This window comes from Grampus griseus, assembly GCF_964374135.1.
Source record: "Grampus griseus genome assembly, chromosome: 5".
Classification (NCBI taxonomy): domain Eukaryota; kingdom Metazoa; phylum Chordata; class Mammalia; order Artiodactyla; family Delphinidae; genus Grampus; species Grampus griseus.
Genome location: NC_138998.1, coordinates 36,918,613 through 36,944,300, shown reverse-complemented (window position 1 = coordinate 36,944,300; position 25,688 = coordinate 36,918,613). Strand labels below are relative to the sequence as shown.

General features: G+C 38.9%; 1 protein-coding gene across 3 annotated transcripts in view; it reads left to right on the top strand.

Moving 5' to 3' along the window:
• Positions 1-25,688, top strand: part of VEPH1 (ventricular zone expressed PH domain containing 1) — a gene marked incomplete at its 5' end in the record, with an annotated part of 209,297 nt that overhangs the window by 166,117 nt on the left and 17,492 nt on the right. For all 3 annotated transcript variants that reach the window (XM_082655111.1, XM_082655110.1, XM_082655109.1), the window contains one exon: positions 22,126-22,243. In XM_082655111.1, coding sequence (XP_082511237.1) covers positions 22,126-22,243 — 118 coding nt within the window. The remainder of the gene's footprint in view (positions 1-22,125; positions 22,244-25,688) is intronic.

Genomic DNA, 25,688 nt, shown 5'->3' with positions numbered 1-25,688 from the left:
CTCACCACTATTATTCAACATAGTTTTGGAAGTCCTAGCCACAGCAATCAGAGAAGAAAAAGAAATAAAAGGAATACAAATTGGAAAAGAAGAAGTAAAACTGTCACTGTTTGCAGATGACATGATACTATACATAGAGAATCCTAAAAATGCCACCAGAAAACTACTAAAGGTAATCAATGAATTTGGTAAAGTTGCAGGATACAAAATTAATGCACAGAAATCTCTTGCATTCCTATCCACTAATGATGAAATATCTGAAAGAGAAATTAAGGAAACACTCCCATTTACCATTGCAACAAAAAGAATAAAATACCTAGGAATAAACCTACCTAGGGAGAGAGAAGGCCTGTATGCAGAAAACTATAAGACACTAATGAAAGAAATTAAAGGTGATTCCAACCAATGGAGAGATATACCATGTTCTTGGATTGGAAGAATCAATACTGTGAAAATGACTATACTACCCAAAGCAATCTACAGATTCAATGCAATCCCTATCAAATTACCAATGGCATTTTTTATAGAACTAGAACAAAAAATCTTAAAATTTGTATGGAGACACAAAAGACCCCGAATAGCCAAAGCAGTCTTGAGGGAAAACTCCGGAGCTGGAGGAATCAGACTTCCTGACTTCAGACTATACTACAAAGCTACAGTAATCAAGACAATATGGTACTAGCACAAAAACAGAAACAGATCAATGGAACAAGATAGAAAGCCCAGAGATAAACCCACGCACCTATGATCAACTAATCTATGACAAAGGAGGCAAGGATATACAATGGAGAAAAGACAGTCTCTTCAATAAGTGGTGCTGGGAAAACTGGACAGCTACATGTAAAAGAATGAAATTAGAACACTCCCTAACACCATACATAAAAATAAAGTCAAAATGGATTAGAAACCTAAATATAAGACTGGACACTATAGAACTCTTAGAGGAAAACATAGGAAGAACACTCTTTGACATAAATCACAGCAAGATCTTTTTTGACCCACCTCCTAGAGTAATAAAAACAAAAATAAACAAATGGGACCTAATGAAACTTAAACGCTTGCGCAGCAAAGGAGACCATAAACAAGATGAAAAGACAACCCTCAGAATGGGAGAAAATATTTGCAAACAAATCAACAGACAAAGGATTAATCTCCAAAATATATAAACAGTTCATGCAGCTCAATAGTAAAAAAACAAACAGCCCAATCCAAAAATGGGCAGAAGACCTAAATAGACATTTCTCCAAAGAAGACATACAGATGGCCAAGAACCACATGAAAAGCTGCTCAACATCACTAATCATTAGAGAATTTCAAATCAAAACTACAATGAGGTATCACCTCACACCAGTTAGAATGGGCATCATCAGAAAATCTACAAGCAACAAATGCTGGAGAGGGTGTGGAGAAAAGGAACCCTCTTGCACTGTTGGTGGGAATGTAAATTGATACAGCCACTATGGAGAACAGTATGGAGGTTCCTTAAAAAACTAAAAATAGAATTACCATATGATCCAGCAATGCCATTACTGGGCATATACCCAGAGAAAACCATAATTCAAAAAGACCTATGCACCCCAGTGTTCACTGCAGCACTGTTTACAATAGCCAGGACATGGAAGCAACCTAAATGCCTATCGACAGACGAATGGATAAAGAAGATGTGGTACATATATACAATGGAATGTTTCTCAGCCATGAAAAGGAACAACACTGGGTCATTTGTAGAGACATGGATGGATCTAGCGACTGTTATACAGAGTGAAGTAAATCAGAAAGAGAAAAACAAATATCGTATATTAACACATGTATGTGGAACCTAGAAAAATGGTACAAATGAACCGGTTTGCATGGCAGAAGTTGAGACATAGATGTAGAGAACAAATATATGGACACCGAGGAGGGAAAGCTGTGAGGGGGTGGTCGTGGGATGAATTGGGAGATTGGGATTGACATGTATACACTGATGTGTATAAAATTGATGACTAATAAGAACCTACTGTATAAAAAATAAATAAAATTAAAAATTAAAATAAATAAATAAAATAAAATATGTGTAACACACAAAACTCTCCTACACATCAACAAGGAAGAGACAAACAACCCAAGAGAAAACTGGGCAAAGAACATGAACAGAAAATTCACTGAACAAAAACTCAAGTCGCCAAAACACCTAAGAAAGGATGTTTAGACTCACTAAAAATCATTGAAATAATTGATTTAAAATGTTAAAAATGAAATACTTTTTACAGTGATCAGACTGGCAAGAATAAAAAATTGTGGCAATACAAGTTTTGGCAAAGATGTGAAAATATAAGAATGTTCATACATGACATATGAGACTAAAACAGGTTTATCTCCTTAAAAAAGAAAAAAGTGGCCTTCCCTGGTGGTGCAGTGGTTGAGAGTCCGCCTGCCGATGCAGGGGACACGGGTTCGTGCCCCGGTCCGGGAAGATCCCACATGTCGCGGAGCGGCTGGGCCGGTGAGCCATGGCCGCTGAGCCTGCGCGTCCGGAGCCTGTGCTCCACAACGGGAGAGGCCACCACAGTGAGAGGCCCATGTACCACAAAAAAAAAAAAAAAAAAAGAAAAAGAAAAAAGCACTTAAGAAAAAAATATATGTAGTCAATAATTAGATTCATAAATGACAACTAGCTGGCAGTCAGGGTAGGTGAGTAACTTTCCAGAAGTTACTTAATTACATTTACAACTTATCAGAAAAAAACCCTTAAGCATTTTCCCCCACAAAGGATTCCCCTATCTAGTTAATTAACATATCCATCACCTCACATATTCTTTCTTTTTTCCCTTCCTTCCTTCCTTCCTTTCCCTCCCTCCCTCCCTCCTTTCTTTCTTCCTTCCTTTCTTTCTTTCTTTCTTTCTTTCAGAACATTTAAGTAGGAAATGCTCATTTCTTTCCACAAGGAGGTTTTATGTTATAACATATAAAAATGTTCTGTCCTAGACAAGGTTTAAGACAAATTTTCCTTTACAACCTTTTTAAAAGAGCAATCTGGCAATAGCTGGTTATATTATAAATTCATGTACTCTACTATCTTGCAATTACATTTCTAGGTGAAACTCTCACATATTTGCACCAGAAGACATACAGATGTTACCTGAACATTGTTTGCACCAAAAAATCAGGAACAATGCAAATGTTCATCATTAGAAGGACACAGAAAAATGTCGTGATCTAGTCATGCTACACAGGCAGTTAAAGTGAATTAATTAGACCTATGTGTAGTAACATGGAATAAATCTTAAAAACATAATATTGATTTTTAATAAGCAAGTTGCAAAATTATGATATGAATAGTATGATAGCTTGCATATATTTTTGAAACACACTGAGCAGTATTATGCATTATTTATGGGTACATATACTTGTGATAAAAATACAACAGCATATTTAGAATCACACCAAATTCATGATGGCATTACCTCTGGATAACGAGGAACTGGGGAAAGGAAGGAGGGAAGTGTTACTGGGAAGAAAATTAAGGAGATCTCAATTGCATCTATAATTTTGTTTTTAAAAAATCAGAAACAAAATATTAGCATTTGTTAAATTTGGCCTGCAGGGTCATGGGTATTTGTTACATTATCCTTTGTACATGCTTTTCTTTCTTTCCTTCTTTTCCTTTCTTTCTTCCTTCCTTCTTTCCTTCCTTTCTTTCTTTCTTTCTTTATTCCTTCCTTCCTTCCTTTCTTTCTTTCTTTTTTTCTTTTTCTTTTTTTTTCTGATTAAACCTGTAATGTCTAAGAGTAGAGGATTAATATATTTAACTACAAAAAATATAAAATTTTTAAAAACAAAATCTATTTAGTAACTTGAAAATATGTGTAACAAGTATGAAAGACAAGTTTAATATCCTTAAGATACTGTGGGTTCGTGCAAATCAATAATCAGTGGGCCAAAGACATGAGCAAATAATTCAAAGGAGACTTTGAGTGCAGAAAAAGTATTCAACCTCATTATTAGTCAAGATTAAAAAATTGAAATTAAAATAACGGTACCTTTTTAATCCATTTTTAAAAAGTCAATAATCAGTGCTGGCTAGAGTAAGGGAGTTGAGACACTTTCACACATTTCTAGTCAGAGTGTAAATTATTTCAACATTTCTAAATACGTAATTTAGCAATGCAGGTCAAGAGTCTTAAAAATATTCATATCCTTTAACACAGTGATTCTACTTCTAAGAATCTGTTCTAAATAAATAATCTGAAATGTGTATAGAACTTAAGGTACCCCACACCAAAAAAATACTTTGGAGTAATCTGTTAACAGCCTAAATGTCTAAAGGTGGGAAAATGAAAGTGTTATATACATATGCTTGGGGTGGGAGGGGGAAGCTGGGGCAAAGTGAGAGTAGCATCGAAATATATATACTACCGAATGTAAAATAGTTGGCTGGTGGGAAACAGCAGCATAGCATAGGGAGATCAGCTCCGTGCTTTGCAAGGACCTAGAGGGGTGGGATAGGGACAATGGGAGGGAGACTCAAGAGGGAGGGGTTATGGGGACATGTGTATGCATATGGCTGATTTGCTTTGTTGTGCAACAGAAGCTAACACAGTATTGTGAAGCGATTACACTCCAATAAAGATCTATTAAAAATATATATATACACATTATAACACAATGTAGTATAATATTTTCTAATATATAATTTAGATTATTAATATAAAATAATTTACAATATGTGATATATCATAATAATGTACATAACATATATGTCTAAAGATGGGACAATTAAAGTAATACATATATATAGACATCCATCTATAGGGAAGAATGTTAAGAAACCATGAAAAATCATGTTTATGAAAAATGTTTAATGACATGAAACAATGCTTACGTCAGATACCACATTGTGGGATGCAAAATTATTTATATAAAGAAGATTATTTGAGATTTGCCCATTAAGACAGCCGAAAGGAAATATACCAAAATGTTAGCAATGATTAGCTCTGGTTGATGGGATTAGCTATCTTCTAAATTTTCTCTAAGTATCTATTTCTTTTACAACCAAGGGAAAAATATAATTACAGAAGTACCACTTTTACTTATATTGCTTTTTGTAAGTAAATGTAAGTAACTGAGCAGTTTATTTAAATAAGGGAAATTTTATTTTACTAAGCAGAGATGAGTGATGCAGCATCATATTGGCAGTGTCAAAGATATTGGTCTTTAACATCTTAAGGAAGGAGGAGATGTTCATTTATGTTTCCAGTAAATAATTAGAGTGCTTACAATTGCCAGGTAGTCTTCTAGATGCTGAAGATAGAGGAATGAATTTTAAAAATACATAATAAAAAAAGAAAATTCCATTTTCAGATAACCAATTTTCACTGTAAAATAAGGATTTTAGAAAAAGGGCAGAAAATCCATTGATTTATTTAAGAAATGAAGAGAATGGCCTCTGTGGAGTAACTAGAGATACTATTAATAATTCCATTCCAGGGCACGTGCACCCAGCCCTTCAGAGGGAGCAGTGCTCTGATTATCAGAGGACCAGACAGTTGACAAAGCTGATGCAGAGATTGCTGAAGGGCTGGAATGTGAGAGAGGGGTCTCTTTTATTGACACACATGTTCCAGTTCCCAAAGCATGGAGAAATTCCATATGCCATAGAAATGAGTTCTCGAAGCTATGCCCATTATGGAAACGAAACCAGAAAAATTTAAATTTACTGCTGAAATAAAATGTACCCCATGTGGCTAACACTTGGAGATTTGTTTTCAGTCCACATTGCTACGAACACACTTGACAGTTCCCAGGGTAACTGGCTGTAGTGTCAAAGTATAAATAAAACTAAAGCTCCAATTCTTGGTAGAACAAAAAGAGACCTTCTGATGCTCCCAAAGGCTTAGATTTAGTGTTTTGAGTTACCGTGTTAACATAGTGCTTGAATAAATAAATACATAATAAGTAAATAAGTAGTGGGCTTATTATATATAGAATGTAACTTCAAAATCTTACCGGAAATTCAAGTGTACATGTGTGATATAAGTGACAAGTGTTGGTAGGCCAGCCTCAAAAGAGAACAGTGTGAACCCAGGTGTCTCAGAGAGGTTAGCTGTGTTGAATCTCCCTTTCGGAGCAAGCTAGATAATAATGGGGTAGATGGAAATTAGGTTCGAGATTTCAGAAGCCTAGATGGGGTGGAGGGCTCTTAGGCTTTCAGGCTATGAGCTCAGAACCAGGAAAACCTGACAGGCATATCTAAGAAGCAAAGGTGAGGTAAAGAGATAAAAAGAAGGTGTGAATAAGCATCCATCCAAAGAAGCCGGGCAAGTGGTAAATCCATTGATTATGGGGTAAATTCCATGGGAATGCAAGTCATGATAGGAAGGGGTTGGGAGGGCAGATTGAGGGCGAAGTGTGGATGCAGATGCAAAGTTGGGGGGAATGGTAGACATTAAAATACAAGATCTGGGCTTTTAAAAGAAAGAGGAAAGTGGTTCCATGTACGGAGAAATGACATGAGCAGTAACATGGAAGAGACAAAAGATCTCAGCGAAGTCATGGTAAATATGACTCAAGTTCATTCATTCAGTTAAAAATATTTTTTACAAATGCCTGCTCTGTGCCAAGTACTGTGCAGAGACCGAACTTAAACAACCACACCCTGCCCCATGGAGACAAGTAATGTACACGTAAATAAATACACAATTCCACACTGACAGATGCTGTACAAGCATAAAATGCCTGAAGAAAGAGATGAAGGACGAGGGCATTTGATGGATGGTCAGGGAAGTCTTCTCTGAGCTGGTGTCCAAGTTCTCCTGGCAAAGGAGCCTATTTGCATAAAGGCTTTGAGATTAAAAACACACACACACACACAAACAAACAAAAGAAGAAGAATTTAAAAAGAAAGTCAAAACCTTGGCATATTAGAGCATTCTTCTCCAAATTTAAATCACACATCCAATCAGAAAAGTTTTTAGAGTGAGCACCCTCCATGTTTATATTTATTTACTTATAAATTATATACATGTATTATACTCATTATTTCCATTAGAAAACATATTCAAAAACAGAAATTGTAAAGGAGGAGATGAAAAAGAATGTGGAAATTCCATTTTCCTCTTCCTACATCCCAGTGAATGGCCATTCATATGCAGGAGTCAACTCACTCCCCTTCCACAGTGTTGGAAGGAGTGTAAGGGTCAGGGTTGAGCCCAGTGAACAAAGGGAGAGTGAAGATTAAGGGGTTGAGAGTGGGTCTGGGGGAATTTACCCCTGGCCTCTTAATCCATGGCAAAGAGATTTTATTGCAGTATGTGGGAAGCCACCCAAGAGTTTCGAGCAGCAGACATTACCCAGCTTGTCTTCGAAAGATCACTCAGTCTGCTGTGTGGAGACTAGATCAGAAAGGGGCAAAAGTAGAATCGTGGAGATCAATCACAAGGGAAACTATTGCTAATCCAGATGAGAGAAAAAGAGTAGTTAAAACTGGGATGGTCCTGGAGGGCTAGAAATAAATGACACATTCAATATAAATTTTGGAGGTAAATGAGTGGGGTGTAAAGGTGAGGGAGACTTTCGAACATCTTAAGTTTAAAATGCCTGTGAGATGTTCCAGTGGAATTGTCTAGTGGGCAAACGGGAAATGGTTTAGGCCAGAAATATAAATGAGGGCATTGTTGGCACAGAGATGATGAAAGCCATGGGAAGATTAAAGCCATCTGGGAAGAGAGCACAGAGAGGGAAAGGACCCTGTTCAGGACTGAGGCCAGAGAACAGCCGAGAGACAAAAGAAACCCGGAAAGAGTAGAGGTCACATATCTCAAGAGAGAGTCCAAGAAAGAAAGGAAAGGGAATTGGATGGAATTTGGCAACCAGATCAAGGAAGGTAAGTACAGATAAGCATCCATCCAATTTCGCAACTTAGAGCAGTTTTACTGGAGCTTTAAGAGCAGGGTTCAAACAGGAGTCAGTGGAGAACTGAGAAAGAAAGAATGAGGAAGGAGACTTAGAACATGTAGGGAGCCATTTTAAAAGTATGGTGCTGAATGGGTTGGTGATGGAGGAAGTGTGGAGATGGTTGAAAATGGAAGCCCCCAGATCACCTTTATAAGTTGTTGGGATAAAGCAATAGAGAGGGCGAGAATGATGAGCAGGTGAGAGGAAAAAGGACTCCACACAGGCCCAGGTCAATTAGTGGATTTGGTGGTGAGAAGATGAGTGAGTTCTTTTTTATGGCTTTTCATCTTTTTCAATGAAATAAGAGGTGAGGCCGTCAGCTGAATGTGGAGTCAGGGAAGGAGGAATGGAATGTAGGAGGTTTGAGGAAAGAGAAAGTTTGAAATGAAATTCTCACAGAAAGGATCCATGAATTTGCTAGAGAAAGATGGCAGGACTGTCTGGCAACAAGTAACATCCATTTGGGTTCTGAGATAACAGATTTAAACTGAAACAGACATGATTTTTTCCAGCAGTGATCAGCTGTTCAGGGGCTAAAATGGAGTTCATCCAGGCTTGGGCTTTTGTCTTTTGGTTGAGTGGTAATGAAATCGTGAAAAGTTTCAAGGTAGGGGAGATCTATGTTTGAGAAGATACAGGGTAAAGATGTAGACCAGGGCTTCCCTGGTGGCGCAGTGGTTGAGAGTCCGCCTGCCGATGCAGGGGACAGGAGTTCGTGCCCCGGTCCGGGAAGATCCCAGATGCCGCGGAGCGGCTGGGCCCGTGAGCCATGGCCGCTGAGCCTGCGCGTCTGGATCCTGTGCTCCGCAACGGGAGAGGCCACAGCAGTGAGAGGCCCGCGTACCGCAAAAAAAAAAAAAAAAAAAAAAAAAAATGTAGACCAAAGAAAAGATTTATGCTGAAGAGGAAGAGTCTACACCTAGGAGACTCCACTTGAGAAACAGAAAGATAGTCTTTAGAGCCCAGAAAAAAGCAAAGTTATTTTCTGAATGAAGACAATGGATTTGTGCTGAGCTTCTCTTCACAAGACCCCTCTACTTCTCCCAGCACCAACCTATGTTCTGCCATTCCCCTTGGAAACAAGGGCAGAAGCTCATCCATGAGCTCCTCACCAAAGTGAAGGCAGACAGACAACAGCTGAGAGGCCAGATGAGGCTAAATGTGACTACGGCCACGTTTACACCGTGCTCTGTGCATAAGGCTTGCGATGCTGGGAAGCATTTCCCAATGCTTAAGTATTGGTAATACTCAATGCTTGAGCATTAGCTTAAGCATAAGATGAATTTTTATCACAGTTTATCTAGTATCAGTGGACTTGCATTCTTTCACCATAGCCACGTAATAGTTCATCTGGGATTACCACAATGAACATAAGAGGACAGGCTTGAAGATGAACAGACTCCTTGAGAACTGACACGTCCTCTGGAACTTTTATAAGCATGACTTTTATTGATGTCTTAGGACCACTGAGTTTGGAAGTCCAGCCAGATTCTAAACTTTGCCTCCCTAAATTCTGTCTCTACCTTCATTTGGATTCACTCTTTTTTCCCCTTAACAGCTATACATTATAACAATCTAATTGAGCCCCTCATTTAAACAATTCCGTACATACAACTCATTATATTAAGTGATTGCACATGATTTTGTAAACACATTAAACCTAAGTGACAGTTCCATTCACTATTTAAAAACTAGAAAATTATTACCCTTTTACTTGGCTAATTAATACACACCAGTAATATCCCCCTAACCACCATTCACATATACTGTGCTTATGTTGTACATAAGCTTTTTTAAAGAAATTAAAATCGGCATAAATATCTTCTTGGTTTATTTTAAATCCTGGCTGATCACACGTATTGTGTTTCCTTCATGTTTCACAAGCCAGACTGTCTTATAATGAAGCATGTCAATTTTACTACTGTAGTGAACATTCCTTCACAGTCAGCCAGATGTTCTGCATCAGTCAAGGAAATTAAAAAAAGAAAAAGAAAAACCCTTCAGAAAATAGTTAACGAAATACCTCTATTCCTGGGGGAACAGAAGTATGCAGTCCCTCTGAAATGTCTGTTCTAATTCAATAGTGGTTTAGATTCTTTTCTTAAATAATCAGTGCATGAGTACAATATTATTCTTTTTCCCTTGATGCTGTCATGGATATTGTATGAATGCCTATAGACACTGGGCACTGAGCTAGTAGACAAAAACAGCACCTCTCTTCAAGCAAGGTAGAAGCGTAGTAGTTTGAAGCTCAGGACCTGGGTTTGAATCCTGGCTTCACTACTTACCAGTTCTTTTATCTAATTCCCCCGTGCCTCATCTTCTTTACCTGCGAAGTGCATTAAACACTAGTACCCAGTTCACTGGGGTGTTATGAGATTTGGAAATATATGCAAAATCACTGTACAGTGACCGGGACATACATAGTAAGAGCTCAATAAACCGGAACTAGTATTGTTTTCCTGCACTTCCTGTGCAAGACCCCTCTCAACAAAATGAATGACAAAGCTTTCATCTTTTGAGAATGAGCTTTATTTTCACAATAGCCAAAATGTATCCAGGCTTAAGTCTCTTATAAAAGGAGACTACTCAAACTGAGTAATAGGGCTTCCCTGGTGGCGCAGTGGTTGAGAGTCCGCCTGCCAATGCAGGGGACACGGGTTCGAGCCGTGGTCCGGGAAGATCCCACAGGCCGCAGAGCGACTAAGCCCCTGTGCCACAACTACTGAAGCCTGTGCACCTAGAGCCCGTGCTCAGCAACAAGACCGCAGTTAGAAGCCCACACACCGGAACAAGGAGTAGCCCCAGCTCACCGCAACTAGAGAAAGCCCGCACGCAGCAACAAAGACCCAATGCAGCCAAAAACAAATAAATATATTTTTGAAAACCTGAATAATAGTTTCCAAGTTAAAAGTTGGACTTCACTAAAGTAATGAAACTTTTTCACGTGTGGCTCACGAATATACTCTAAAAACAATTCCGAAACAGACTTCTAAAAAGGCAGAGGCTGTGTCACTAAAACGTGTGTCATCATCCAAGTTTAAGACTCATTTCAAGATATAAATTCTGGGGTTTTTTAATCTAAAAAATCATAGCAATTTATATATCTCAATACTAGACATATCAAGAAGGAGAAGAATCAGTGGCACTATTGGCTTTTTTTGTTTTTTAAGGACCCTGAAAGTTGCATGTAGATTGGCAAACTTTTGGTCCTAAGAACACATGACCCTCTTTCCCTTAGAGGTCACAGACTGTGGAGTAATCTTCATATTTTTAAATTCAGTAAACAAATATTTCCTAGAGTCTAATTATTTTCAGTACATCTTTGAATTTTTATGCTATTTTCAATATAATTTGGGGTTCCTAATGAAGACCAGTCTGAGGGGAAGGAGCCATTTTTTTAAGTCCTCCGCTAAATACAGTCCAGAGTATCATCTGACGCCTCATTCCAGGGTCTGGTAATTCCTTGCCCAGTCCCACTTGTAGGCATCACAGCCGCCCACACTGCACGTAAGCCCCTTTCTCCGTGATCTTTCCCCAGAGCTAATGGGACGCATTAGAACACCGTCACTCCAGTGCTGGTTTCACTGAGTAATTCTCGGACCTTAGCACGTCAAGAGTCCCTGGAGAGCTTGTTTAACTGCAAATTCCTGGGGCCTCTGCAGATCTTGCAAGGGGTACTTGCTTGGGTGGGCCTGGGAATCTGCATCGTAGACAAACGATCCAGGAGATTCTGAGGCAGTATGTCCCACAGTCTACTCTTACAGAAACACCAGAAAAGAGGCAAAGGCACCTGGAATCCAGCTGACTTGGCTTGAATCACATCTCCACCACCAACACGCTCTGGGAATCTGCTCAAGTTGGTTAACCTCACGGAAACCCACTCGCCTCGTAGGGCTGCTAGGAAGGGAAAATGAGATGATGCATTTAGTTAGTTAAGCACCCAGCAGAGCACTGGCACAGAGTAAGTGCCCCATAAACAGCACCTATAAAACCATTACTTCATAAACTTCCAGACTGTGGTTAAATCACCTGTTTAATTTTCTCTTTTTGGATTTGTAACCATTTAGATATATTTATGGCCCTGCTTTGAATTTTTTCCATTTTCACTCCTTTTGTAAGAACTGAGTGCTATGGTCTGTGTCTGAGCAGGGCTCAGATACCTCATTATAACCCTATGTGTGTGTCTAATTATTCTCTAAGTGGGCACACCTCACTGCACCCTTTAATCTCAGCATCTCATTAGAGTGCTCCGTTTGCCACCTTGTTATTTCCCATCCCTTCACCAAGGTTCCCTTTTTTGTTCTGCTCCTCCTTTCAGTCCTCACATCTTCTTACACCCATTTCTTTATTCATAGTATTAAATCCTTCCTTTTATGCTTGTCATTATTCCCTCCTTTCTGCACAGCTCATTACATCCCTCCATCTGTGAACCTCATTATGCCATTCCATTTGTATCTCATTACACCCTCGTCATGCACATATTATTAGCTCCCCCATTCATACACAGCACTGCATTCTTTCACTCTGCTGCTTATCACAACCTGCCCTTTCCACCCTCCCTATTTAATGTTTCCATTTATAAATCATATTACGTCCCCCACAAATGCCTTTATCATTACATCCAACCATTTATGCATCTCATTACCCCACTGCCCAGGCACATTTCTATGTGCATTTCTATTTGCTCATCTCATTGTGGCCCCATCGGACATGCACACGTCATTACCACCCTTTCAAGTGTTCACGTTGCATTACATCCTTCTATGTTTGCATCTCATTATACCCAATATTCGTAGGTTTGACAACAAACTAACGAAAACAGGCAGATAAATATGTTACTTGCCTTTAGAAAATGAAATATGTTTCTCAGACGCCTGATATCAGTGTTTCTTAAACAAGTCATTCATTTCAGAAAGATTTACATATATTTATCTAGATGAGACAAAAACACTGTATATTTTATACGCATAAAAAGGAGTGTCTTATCTTACTTCGTTCATATCATCATAATTATCACTACTTTGTATTACTTCTCTACAGTTTACAAAGTAGCATAGTTATCCGTGAATTGATTTGTGGCAACAGCTCTCTGAAGGAGGCAGCTTAGGGATCACAGTCATTGTGCAGATTGAGAAGTACATTGAAAGCCCCGAGAAATTAAGATATTTCCCAAGAACTGCTAGTGAATGACAGTAGCGGGGCTCAAACTCAGATCTTCTGGCTCCCAAACCTACATTCTTTATACCATCCCACTGTGCAGAGAAGAACCTTATTTCTAAGTATCACTTGTGTCATCTAACCCATTCTGTAACACTTCCCTACCGTAGAACTGGGTGCCAGTGTTCTTTAGGTTTGGTTTGTTTTCTAAAACAAAACAGTAGAACATATTTCAAACACTTTGCATTTCATGTCTTTGTCTCTGAGTTTGAAGAGCTAGAGTAAAAGAAGCTTTCATATGGAGCCACCCAACAAGAATAAATGCAAAAATCAAGAGAAATAAATGTTCCTTTAACGACCATCACCACTGAGCCAGCCTCACACAGGCAAAATGAGGAGATCCCTCTACAAGGGATTTGAAGGGCACCAAGGAATCCTCCCCACATGTAGAACCTTTGTTCCTCACAGATTCTAACCCCTGCCAGTCTCTTTGCTTCACTGAACTGTGTTCTCTGCCTCACTTTTATTTATTTTTGATTATGAAATAACTGACAAATTCAGGAAAGTGCAGAAAGATGACATCCATTCCCACCACAAGATAGAAGAGGGGTTTACATTTCTTCCATATTTACTTCAAATATTTTCCTTTACAAAAAGAAAGAAACTGTTGCAAATACTCTCCTGAGGTCGGTGTGTATTATTTCCATGAATGTTTTGTACCATTGTTTTAAAATTTTACATATGTGTTACTGTATTGCATACATCTTTTGTAATATGCTTTCTGTGTTTTAAAAATATGTCTGTTCATACATGTAGATCTAGCTCATGTGGAATTTTCCATTGGGTAAATAGACCAGAGTTTGCTTCATCCCTTTCTCTACTGAGGAGTAGTTCATCTTATCCCATCTGCCTTGATCTCTACTGGTTCACCAGTGCTTAGCACTGTGCTCTGTTGAAAGACTAAACGGAGACATTTGAAATTCCCATATCATGGGAAACAATGCCTTCTCCTTAAGTCCATGATAAGAGTCAGTTTTATCCCTTTGATCACTATTCCAAGTAGTAAACAAGTCGACAGAATGATCATTCTTAAAATAAAACTAGACCCTGGCCAAATGTTGATATGCCCTAGTGTATTAAAATAATTGTACCCAAAAAGGGTGGTCTGATGCCCAGAACCTGGAATGCTTCTGATGACAGCAAAAGGCAGTAAAGGTAGAGAAAAATACAGTGTTTTCTACAGAAGTGTGGTTGATTTTCCCCATGGTTTAAGAAGCAGTGGTTTTAGAAGTCACTGGAGACTGTTGCCAGCCCCTGATGCAAGCAAACCACGGTGACTGTGGTCGCCAAAAGCATGGCCTGTTTCAGGCATTAGAAATGGTTGTTGGATAGAAATTCCTCGAGAAACTTCAGAGTCTAGAAAGTCCCTTATTGTGATGTGGAAAAGGAATTCCTCATGCTGTGCTGGTGGGAATGTAAATTGGACAGCCATCCTGAAAAGCAATTTATCAGAACCTAGAGAAGTTAAAGATACGCATAATGTTAAATTTTTTAATGTGTCATGCAAACAAGGTTTCTGGAGCAGAGCAGATTATTATTGTTTACAACGGATAACCTCACCGCTTCCCCTTTGCCTCAGTTGTTTACCCTCAGGCAACACGATGAGAACCACATGTCATCCTACACATACCAAGGTCTGCATTATAGGTAAGGAACCATGAAAACATGAATCTGGATATTTACATAGGGGAGGGACAACGCCCCCATTCATCTGAAAGAAGGGGAGAAAAATCTTTGCTCCTTGGGAAGGATGCTGGGTTCTTACTCTTACCTTTTGGATGCAGATAAATCGCTCCATGGAGAGGACAAGACTAGTGTCTCCAGCTTGATAACCCAGGGATGTCTCCAAATCCTGGGTCTCATCCCCACCTTGAAATGTGAACACATACTTCTGGGAAGATAAATCTCTCTAGGTGGTCTCTCACTTTCTGATTAGTTATGAATTCACTTCTAAAGCTTTTTCTTTTAGCCCAGGTCCCAAGTTTCAGTAAAATTTGCTCAGAAAGCCCAAACTCTGCAAAACCATAAAAATATTTTCTCTATATTCTTATACATACCCTATGATCCAGCAGTTTCACTCCTGAATGATTATCCCAAAAGAATTCTTGCTCATGTCCACAAGGGGACATGTATGATGAGAATATTCATTGTTGCATGGTCCGTCTAGGTGCAAAGGTGGAGGCACCCTTGATGCCCATACTTAGGAGAATGGTTAGATAAAATGTGGTGGGTGGTGAAAATGCACTAGTAAATCACATTACAGCAGTAGAGGCAACAAACTAAATACACATACAAAACCTTGTAGAGATCTTGAGTGAAACAAGCGAGAAATAGAATGTGGTCTATGATATAATGTATTTATGAAAATGACAAATACCCTAAGCATTGCTACATGTTTTTCAGGAATACATATCTGTTCAAAGACATATCAAACCCCAAAGAGTGAGAACTTATATAAAGGGGAGATGGGAGGAGAGTCTGAGAATGAGAGCAGTATCAGGGATAAAGGAAGAAAATTAAGACAGCAAGAGAAGGACCTCACCCCCAACAAAATAACGTACAGAGCTGAGGCGTATGATTATCTCACTAATGGATTCCAAATGAAGAAAAAGAAAGCCTCTCGAATGAGCTTTTTCCACATCAGCACCTCTATGGTCTAGTACACATAGTAATACATACTAGTACTAGATGCTCAATACGTAGTTGTTAAATGCAGGTGGCAACCACTGATTAGAAAAAAAAAAAATCACTGCAATTCTTTGTTTTCCAATATGAAAGGAGATCCCATGGGAATGCAGGCTTTCATTGCCAGTAGTTCTGGTGATTACATTTACTGCTGACACCCTGTAGAAATGCCAACATTTTCATGACATTTGAACATTGGTAGTCTTTTGCCCTTGCTTCCACTCTGATAAAAAATACTTTGCTGGTTTTAATGGGCTAACATTTGAAAGAAATTGATACAGCAGAAACTAACACAGCATTGTAAATCAACTATACTCCAAGAAAAATTAATTTAAATAAATTAAATTAACCACCAGGGAAAAAAATAAAACAAATTGGATCCTTCAAGAAATTAATTATGGGTTTATCAAACATTTATGAAGCTTCACCCAATTTGCCACCTTTATTTTGACTCAATGCATATATGCTTATATTAACTTTTCCATAAACTACTTTATTTAAACTCTTGTCATGCTTACTGCCAACATTCTGTAATCAAAAATATCACTTTTTTTTGGTCCTTAGGTGAGTGTGAAAATTTGGCTTTTTGAATCAAATCAAATATTCTATCATATTTATTGGTCCTTGAATGAAAGAATTCTTCAAAACATCTCTCTGAAATAAATCAAACATGGGTGCCTTCTTCCAGCCACTTGGAGCCAGAACCATAGAATTGTCATGACTTGCCAGGAAGCAATTCAGTTCTTCTCAACACACTGGGATTCAAAAGATAGGAAGAAGGTCAAGTCTATTTCATGATCTGTAGTGATAGTAAAAAGCTTGCCACTTTGACCTCATGTGTAGTTAGGGTTCTTTTCCTAATCTGGGATGGAAAAAGGAGAGACAATGGAATGTAGCACATGTACGACATCCATGTTGAATACTGGAGCACACTGTGAGTTCTTCCAGGTCAGCACCCTTGCCACCTCTGCTCAGAATCTGTCTCCCAGCTGTTGCCCACTTCCCTCCTCACACATCCCAACCTCCTGCCAAGTTTCAGATAAGTCCCAACAAGTTCAGTATTCATGCCTCAACTCTTCCTTCTGTATTGCAAAATTTGGAATAAAAACATCTCTGATTATCAAGAGTGGAATTTTTGCTCTTGCAACCAGATTATGTATTTTGTCATATGAAACCAAACTATTGTGGAAAAGTATGAACATATGCACATGAGGATTGACAAATTCCTCAAATACCAATTAATGGAGACAGATCAGCCATCCCCACCTCTGTTCCCAAGGGTGTAGAATTAATTTCCCAGTCAGTGCATGCCAGAATAACTTGGGGAGCTTGTTTAGAAATGCAGATTACCAGGCCCAAACATGGACTTATTGGGTTAGGCTTCCAGAGGCAGACCTGTATATGATGTTTGTAACAGATTTCCCCAGGATTCCTGATGCCAATACCTCCTGAGAACTGGAGATCTGGAAAAGCTGAGGGTCTTGAAAACAAGCAGTCAACATGCTATGTTGATGGATTCAGGCAAACATTCTTCTTGAATTACTACATTTTATTCTAAAAACTTGTTTTATAAAGTTAAATAAAATGAATTCCTGTAATATACATAGAGACACAGGTATTTTTTTAAAGTAAATATGTTCTAAAAGAGCTTAATAGTCATAACTGAATAGACATGAAAATTGAAAACCTAAATGCCACTGCTGATATAAATGTGGCTCAATTAGCAAAAATTTAGAAAAATTCGTTGAACAGCTCCTATGGGCAGAGTGCTATGCTAATTAATTTCAGAAGCTACAAAATAATATAGGAATAAGCTACAAAATAATATAGAAATTGTTATGGAACTTTAATCCAGTTGAGAGCCAAAGAAGTCACATCAGAAGAAGGTTAATAATAACCACAGCCAAACACAAATAAAGGTGTGTTCTAATTTCCTTCTGTGAGAAATACTGTGGACCCAGTGGATTGCCTTCTCATGTCCTTGGAATACAGGACTGTGTCTCCATCTATTTGTCTTTGGTTCCTGACGCCAGGTGCTCTTAATTCTAAGTGATATGAATTAAACTCAACAGTGATATTTCTCAGAAATTGAAATAAAATTTTAAAATTAGAGCATAAATATTCTTTAGTGTCTCTTTTGTTAGTTTATTCATTCAACATACAGTGTTTCTTACAAGGCAGTATGACTACAAAATGTAGGACAACATGAGTAATATAAAGATGAACAATATAGAGGAGAATCATTAATTTTCTTCCCTCAATAAGTTTATTTCACACCCTGAACTCCATACAGTTAGAACATGTGCACTAGAAGTAACCATAAAGACGTAAAGTGTTACTATTATGTGAAAATATTTAAGATTGTTTAAAAAATAACTCTTGTTTACATTTCTTAAAACATGCTTGAAGTATGTGCCGAGAGTTGATCCTATTAACCATAGGCACATAGAGCGTGTGAGGCAATCCTACGTTTCATTATCTGTGCAAAAATAGAGTTAGAACAGAATTTAAATGTGCCAGAACCCAAAGTTCTTCCAGATGTATCCTTTCACTGATTTCTGGAAAATTGTTTCCCAATACCTTCTCACAGTACATAGACCATGTTATAAGATCCACTTTGGACTTTTACAGAATCGATAGCATTGACTCATGCTGTCATTGTCATCAAAACAATGTTGTAAATATTCTCTCGTCTTTCCAAGCTGCCTGGCATATTTTTCCCTTAGGCTTTGCAAGAGACTTTTTATATAGTTTTCCAAATTCCTACTCCCATTAATGACTTTTTTTTCTAAAACTGGACAAACATTTACTTAATCAGCTGTTTTAAAAACATCATTTTCCCCCTCCAAGGGCCTTTACCCCTTTTGAATTAGATGGTGTTTATCAGGAAAATCCTTCTTAGTGCATGCTTACTATGATTGTGTATCTTTTTTCTTTAAGTCAACAGAAATAATACGGACTTCAATATTCTTTGGGTTTTATTGAGGCCTGATTTGGTGTGTACTTGAAAGAATGTGACCCCTCTAAGTAGAAGCATCATTTTCATTGAAAATTGGCCAGCAGTGTCCCCCTCCTCTTCTCCTTCAGAGCGCAGTCTCAGTATTGATGCCTAAAACTGCATAACAAATCACCGCAAACCTAGCAGCTTAAAACAGCATGCATTTGTTACCTCACAGTTTCCTTGAGTCAGGAATTTGCTTGTGACGTAGCCGGGTTCTCTGCTCAGGGTCTCACAAGGCTGCAGTCAAGGTCTTGGCTGAGCTGTATTCTCATTTGGAGGTTCCAATGGAAAGGGTCAGCTTTCAGACTTGCTCAGGGTGCTGGCAGAAATTTGGCAGGGTGGAGGGGTTGTTGTAGGACTGAAGGGCTGGATCTATTACTGGCTGAAGGTGGCCTCTAGGTCCTAGAGGCCACCCCCAGTTCCCAGCCATGTGGCCCTCTCCATAGGCAGTTTACAGTGTGGCAGCTTGCTTCTTCAAGGCCAGCAGGAGAGTTTCCCTATGCATCTGCTGGCTAGATGGGCTTTGTGTGTGTGTGTATGTTGGGGGTGGAGGGAGGAGATACATAATAATACAATCGCGAGATTAATATTCTATCACCTTTGCCATATTCTTGGTTAAAAGCAAGTCTCAGGTCCCTCCCACACTTAAGAGAAAGGGATTATACAAAAGGGTAAACACCAGGAGGTGGGAATTATTAAAAGGTCACCCTAGGGTCTGTCCACCACAATGCCATTGAACAGAAACACTCAATGAGTGACCCTACTTAGATCTAAATTATTTTTATTACTCTTCTGGAGCCTAGTTGTCTTAAAGGAAGTTTGTAATTCTCTAACCAAATCAATTTTAGTTCTCTTGCCTTAAAAAAAAAAAAAAAAGCCATACAGCAATTCCTGGGCAAGGCCTAGAGAAGCTACAGGACCCAGGAGGGTAAAGAAGATGAGTAGGAAAGAGAAATAATGACCTCAAGCACATTGAAGAAGTCAAAATTCCAAAAGTTTAGGTATCACGAGTTGATGGTTTGTGTTTGCTTGTTTCGTGATTTATTTTGCTTTGATTTTCCACCAGTGTTTGGAACTACCTGTGTCTCATTTGTCTCTCTATTCAAAGTTGACTGTTACTGCCAACTTCAACAGTTCATAGAATTACCATCTACTTCCTCACTCAGTCCCCTTTGCACGACACCTAAATCCTCTGAAGAAGTAAGTCTGCTTTTGACTTGAGAACTTGAACACTGGGATCTCGCTTGCCATCTGTCTTAAACTTTCAAAGTAACTTTTTGCCAAGACACGTGGATTATGAGCAACAACCTGGGACACTTCTGGTCTCAGAACAGGAAAAATAAAGGAACCCTTAAGTATTATTTTAAGTACTTTGTTTGCTAGCAGTGTTTGTGGTGAATGATAAATTGATCCTTAATTGTGTGGGAAATAGAGAAGTGATCTGCATGTCAATGGCCAAGTATAGACTTCAGAGACTTAGCAGTTTTGAAACTGATATTTATGAACATCTGCTTTTTCCCCATAAATTTTAATATGGATTTCGTCCTTTGAAACCTGCAAAACTCCCAGGTGCTTCTTCAGTCTTTATCTTGGAAACGTGCTTTTTTAAAACATCTTCTTTTCATTGAACACATTCAGCCTCACTTTTGCTAAAACAACATTTCTTTATAAACAGTGCCTATTGGAATGCCTAAAAGATGGTATTAAATGTTAGCAGCTCAAAACACTGTATTCAGCATTTTGAGCCTCCAAAATGTCCAATCCCAGAACACAAGCCGTAACAGTCTTAATAAAGGATGCTAAAAAGAATTCATTTCTAGTCCCAGTTTATGCCTTTCTTTATCCCACAGATATTTATTTAATGCTTGCTTATTTTTAGTGCTGACATTAGAGCAGCCAATAAAACAAAGTCCCTGCCTTCATTGGGTTTTTGTTCCAGTGAGTGTAAATGTTCCTGAAAAAGAATTCACTTTAAATTTTCATAATACTGTTCGTATAGTTCATTGGAAAACTTTGCACTGGTCCTGCAAACCAATGATATTCATCCATTCTTGATGTTGGACTAGATTCTGGGGTTATAACTTGTGGACGCAGTAGATATGTTTCTGCTCTCAAGGAGCTTAGAGTTTAGCATACTTCTCACCTGTGTCAAGAAAGGCAGACCCAGGGAACTTTGAGGTAGGATCTGGGTAGCCACTGATCATTCTCTATTTTAGATCCACTGTAAGCAGGGCTAACAATGCCTCCATCCCTTGGCTCTTGGCATACTAAGAGCCATTACTATGGGTAGAAGATGAGTGTGTGGACCAGAGGAAAGGAAATAAAATCACAGCTCAATAGACGACAAACAGAGAAATCAGCTGGGCACGTGCAAGGCTAGAAAAGACATTAAATCCCTGCTAGGAAAGCAACTTTTTAAGAGTGCAATTCTGACCACTCTGTAGCAGAGGCTATAAGTCATTTACATAATAGGAAAGCCTCAGGAGGATAGTAGAGCTATTTAATTTGGTTAAGCTAATAGTTTTCCATCCATTTACAGTGTAATGGAACCTCCCTTCTCTGCCTCTTAAACAGGAACACATTGGCAGGTTGCCACAGGGCACATAAAACAGGGGCGGTCTTCTTGGTGTGTCAATTCTACTCAACCATTTAGAGGGGAAAAGATAATTAATTTACTGATAAGTAATTTAAGGCATTATTTTCCATTAAAACCAATGCAGCCATATAATGGACTAGCATGCAAAATTTGCATCCACTTTTAAGATAAGCATGAAACTAGAACAGGGCTGGAGCCAAGGGCTGAGGGATTAAACCCTCTCACACATTTTCTATCAGCCCCCTGTGAAGCCAACCTAATAAAAATAATTTTTTGGTATGAATAATTGATCCTCAATGTTATGTAAAGTGTAAATAAAAGACAAGTCCCCCAGAAGCATTCCTTTCAACCACACTGCCACTTGGATACCCCAACTTTTTAGAAATTCTGGAGCTGCTGTTAGATGTAAGAAAATTCTGGGCCACTTCACTTCCCCACAGCCTGACGCCCAGCCCTGGGGCCCATGCTCGCTGCCTTCCGCATTTAAGAGCACTGCCCTGGGAGAGTTTGAACTTGCTGCTGTGTTCCAAAATGGGCCAAGAGAGGTTGGCTCAATGCCCCCTCCTTGTGCCTGGCAGTGAATTTGAGCCCTGGACGTCCTGCTTCCATATCCCATTTTCCCCCTCTCAGAATGCTATGCGGCAGGCAGACCCACTTATGTTCTTTGTGCTTTGTGTTCCTGAAACAGGATCTGGACCAGGTACAGCTGCATCTGGAAGAAGTGAGGTTCTTTGACGTCTTTGGCTTCAGCGAAGCAGCAGGAGCGTGGCAATGCTTCATGTGCAACAACCCTGAGAAAGCAACTGGTAAGAGCCTCCCTCCCCTGGCTGCTGAGAATCACTTGTGCCCCTGGGATTTACAGGGATGCATGATCCCCACCGTTCTGGTTGGCTTTCTTCTTGCATAAACATCCTAAGTTGGCATAATGCACAGAGGTGGGCCTGACTGCCTCTGCTTCTTGCTGAGAAAGGTATCTCACCAAAGTGGGAGTGAGAAAAAGGGAGGATGTTGAAAGGGAGAGAAACATAAACGAGAAATGAGCAAGAGAAACAATGCCTACAATTATATGGCTATCAAGAAAGTGGTACTGGCCATTTTGCCCTGAAAACATTCTTCATTTCAACCCCGATGACCCTGAGGGTTAGAGAAAAACAAGCATCCTGTCAAGAAGCCCAAGGAAACGAGACCACACTAAATGAGTGAATGGTTGCACAGGCCTCCTCATCTCATAGTCCTCCCTTACATTTGTGCTTGATGATTGAACTGGGTGAAAAGTGAGACATTTAAAGAGTAAGGAATTATTTGAGAAATAGCTTCATAGCTGGTTATTTACCCTTCCCTTCCTTTCTGCTGCCCAAGGAACTTGGTCTACTGACCTTGCCTAAAAAATAATCATTGTTGGTGAATCTGAGCCAAGCTCTATGTTAAACATGTCAGTATCTCATTAACCTTCACAGTAATCTCATAAGGCTAGTACTAATATTATCTCCATTTTACTGATGGGGCAACTGAGGCACAGAGGGATTTGGGAACTGCCTGAGGTCACACAGGTAATAAGTTAACAGCGTCTGGATTTGAACTCAATCTGACTCCAGAGCCCATGCTCTTAACCAACTCTCCATGCTCCCTCCCAGTTACGCTTGCCCCAGTCTGACCAGTGGAAATAGGTTGATAAAAAGTCTAATCTTCACAAAGTTATGCTGTCCTTGGAAACAGAATACTTTATCACCCATGTGCCCTCTTAGAAGGCATAGAGCTCTCAACACTGACACTGCTCAGGAACTGCAGTTTAGACCAAGAGAACGGTATTAAAACACTGTTGAACACAAACCACTTTGTAGATGAACCATCCTCTAGAGAGCCGTTGATTATACCACCTGTACCCATTCCTTGAATTGGGGGATTTTGTGCATCTTAAAGATCATCCATTGTGGCAAGTCTATCCTCTTGCGCAGCCAAGAAGTTGAGACTGAATCGGGAAAAAAATGTGTTCATTTGGCCAGATGGAAATGTGAGGGTCTCTCAGAGAGGCACCAACTAAAATGTATTACCCCACAGAGATGGTATGGGTGGAAGAAGCTGGCATTAAGGATAGCAGCCTTCGCGAGGCACACATTGCTGGATGATTACAGACCAAGTTTGAGCTGATGCCAGAATGAACGCCCCAATTTTTAAAAAGTTAATTTGAGCAAAGAAGGAATTGAGGAACTGAATGTCTCCATTATGAAACTTTCTAATTAGACCTTATTTCACCTGTGAAAAAGACAAAGCATAAAAGAAACCTTATTTGAGATCGTGGCGAAGTAAGGTGCTTATCTGAGGTGGCTCTGAGGGGCCCTTAAGAATTTCATTCCAAGTAAGCTGAGTCCTTACCTTAGTTCAATAAACATTGAATCGTATCTGGCCAAGGGAGGCTCAGGAAAGGGCCTGCAAGTTAAAACCACAAAGTGCTCCTTTAATATATGTTTTCTCAAATTCACTGCCATGCACTTGAAAAGAACATTTTGCACATTCACTCGTTCTTATTTGTGTTTCTCACAGTTAAATATAGACTGAGAACATATAGCAATAAAAATTCAAACAAGGCCAAATATTTTATAGCAGAACATTCTGAATCAAAATGTTTGGTGCCGAAAACTTAGTGTGCTTAGGTTTCTTTTCTCATTTCCTTTTGCTCCATGAAAGGGGATTTGAATCTGAGAGAAATCCTATTTTAAATTATTATTTTCACCAAAAACTCTTGACTCCCTGAAAAGTTTATATAGGTTGTTGATCTAATTTTCTTATTTTTATATAGCATATAAATTATATATTTAAGTGAAAGGTCTAACATAATACTGCTGACACATATATTATTCATAGGGACGATATTTGCATTCATGTTATACTTAAATTGTAAGTTTAAAGGTGATCAAGACATAAATATTGGGAAAAAAAATTTTTTTTTCCAAGGAATAAATATTTTGTTATTTGGTTATGCACAGCTAGCATAGTACTTGGGTCCCATTTTTCATTTATGAAATGCACGTTTGTTGTTTTGTTTGAATGTCTTCTCCAGGCTGAGCCGTGGGATAAAATATGAATAAGGTACAATATCTCTGCTCTGAAAGGATTCATAATCCAGTTAGGGCCAGAAGACATATATGGAAACATCTAACATACTTCCTTGTATGTTTTTAGCATGCAATAAATACCTGTTGAGTGAGTCAATGAATGAATAATACTTAGAAATGGAAAAGTCAAATACATCTTGAATATTAAAATGTTTCAAAATTGTGATTATGTGTTAATAATATCAAGTACATCACTATACCATACCCATTGCATTCTGGGTCTGGTGAATGGAGGTTGGTGCTTCTTTCCTCTTTGAGAGAAGTCACCGTGTATACATCAGAGTCTGCTTCCCTGTCTTTGCTCCTGATGTACTGTGCCCAAGTCCTGTTACTGCTCTGGTTTGGTGAGCGCTCCTGCAAGGCCCAGATGCCCTGTCAGCCTCAGGGAGGAGGGATCTAAAGAGATAGGATTGGTGCCTAGGACAAAAGGCTGAAGAAATTGCATTTGGGTTTTTTTTTTTTAAGGTATTGGCAAATGGTACAATGTTCTCAAATATTTGTTGTTCCAATATTTTCAATGAGGCCATTAGAACATTTCAGTTAGACATCAGGAAAGTCATCCTGAAATATAAATCCTTCTTAATAATGTGTAAACTAAACTGTGGGACTCCAGAAATTGACAGCAAATCAACTGGCTTCCATGGTCACTTTAAGGACATTCTCCTCCTTGGGTAAAAGTCACATCACCCCACCAACTCCCAGTCATCTTCCCATCAACTCTACCATCAACACACAGAAATGCACAGAAGTTTACTATTTGGTATTCAGAAAAATATTTTTTTTTCCAGTTGGGTGTGAAGTCAGAGGAAACTAAATGCTAGCATAGTGTAAAGGTCTTAAAATTATAATTGCTGGCATTTATCATACTAACTATGTGCTAAGTCTTACATGCATTTTTCTCACCATTATTGAGTCCATTTTACAGATCAAGAAACTGAAACACAGAGAGAGGTTAAGTACTTTTTCCAAGGTCACACAGCTACTAAGTGGTACAACTAGGATTTTAATCCAGGTTAATTCCTGAACCTGAAATTTCAATCTCTAGGGCAAATCCAAGTTAAGCACATGGAGTATTGAAAATTACAAGAACAGTTATTTCATAATGTTATATTGCATTGGAAAGACCAAGGAGTGATCT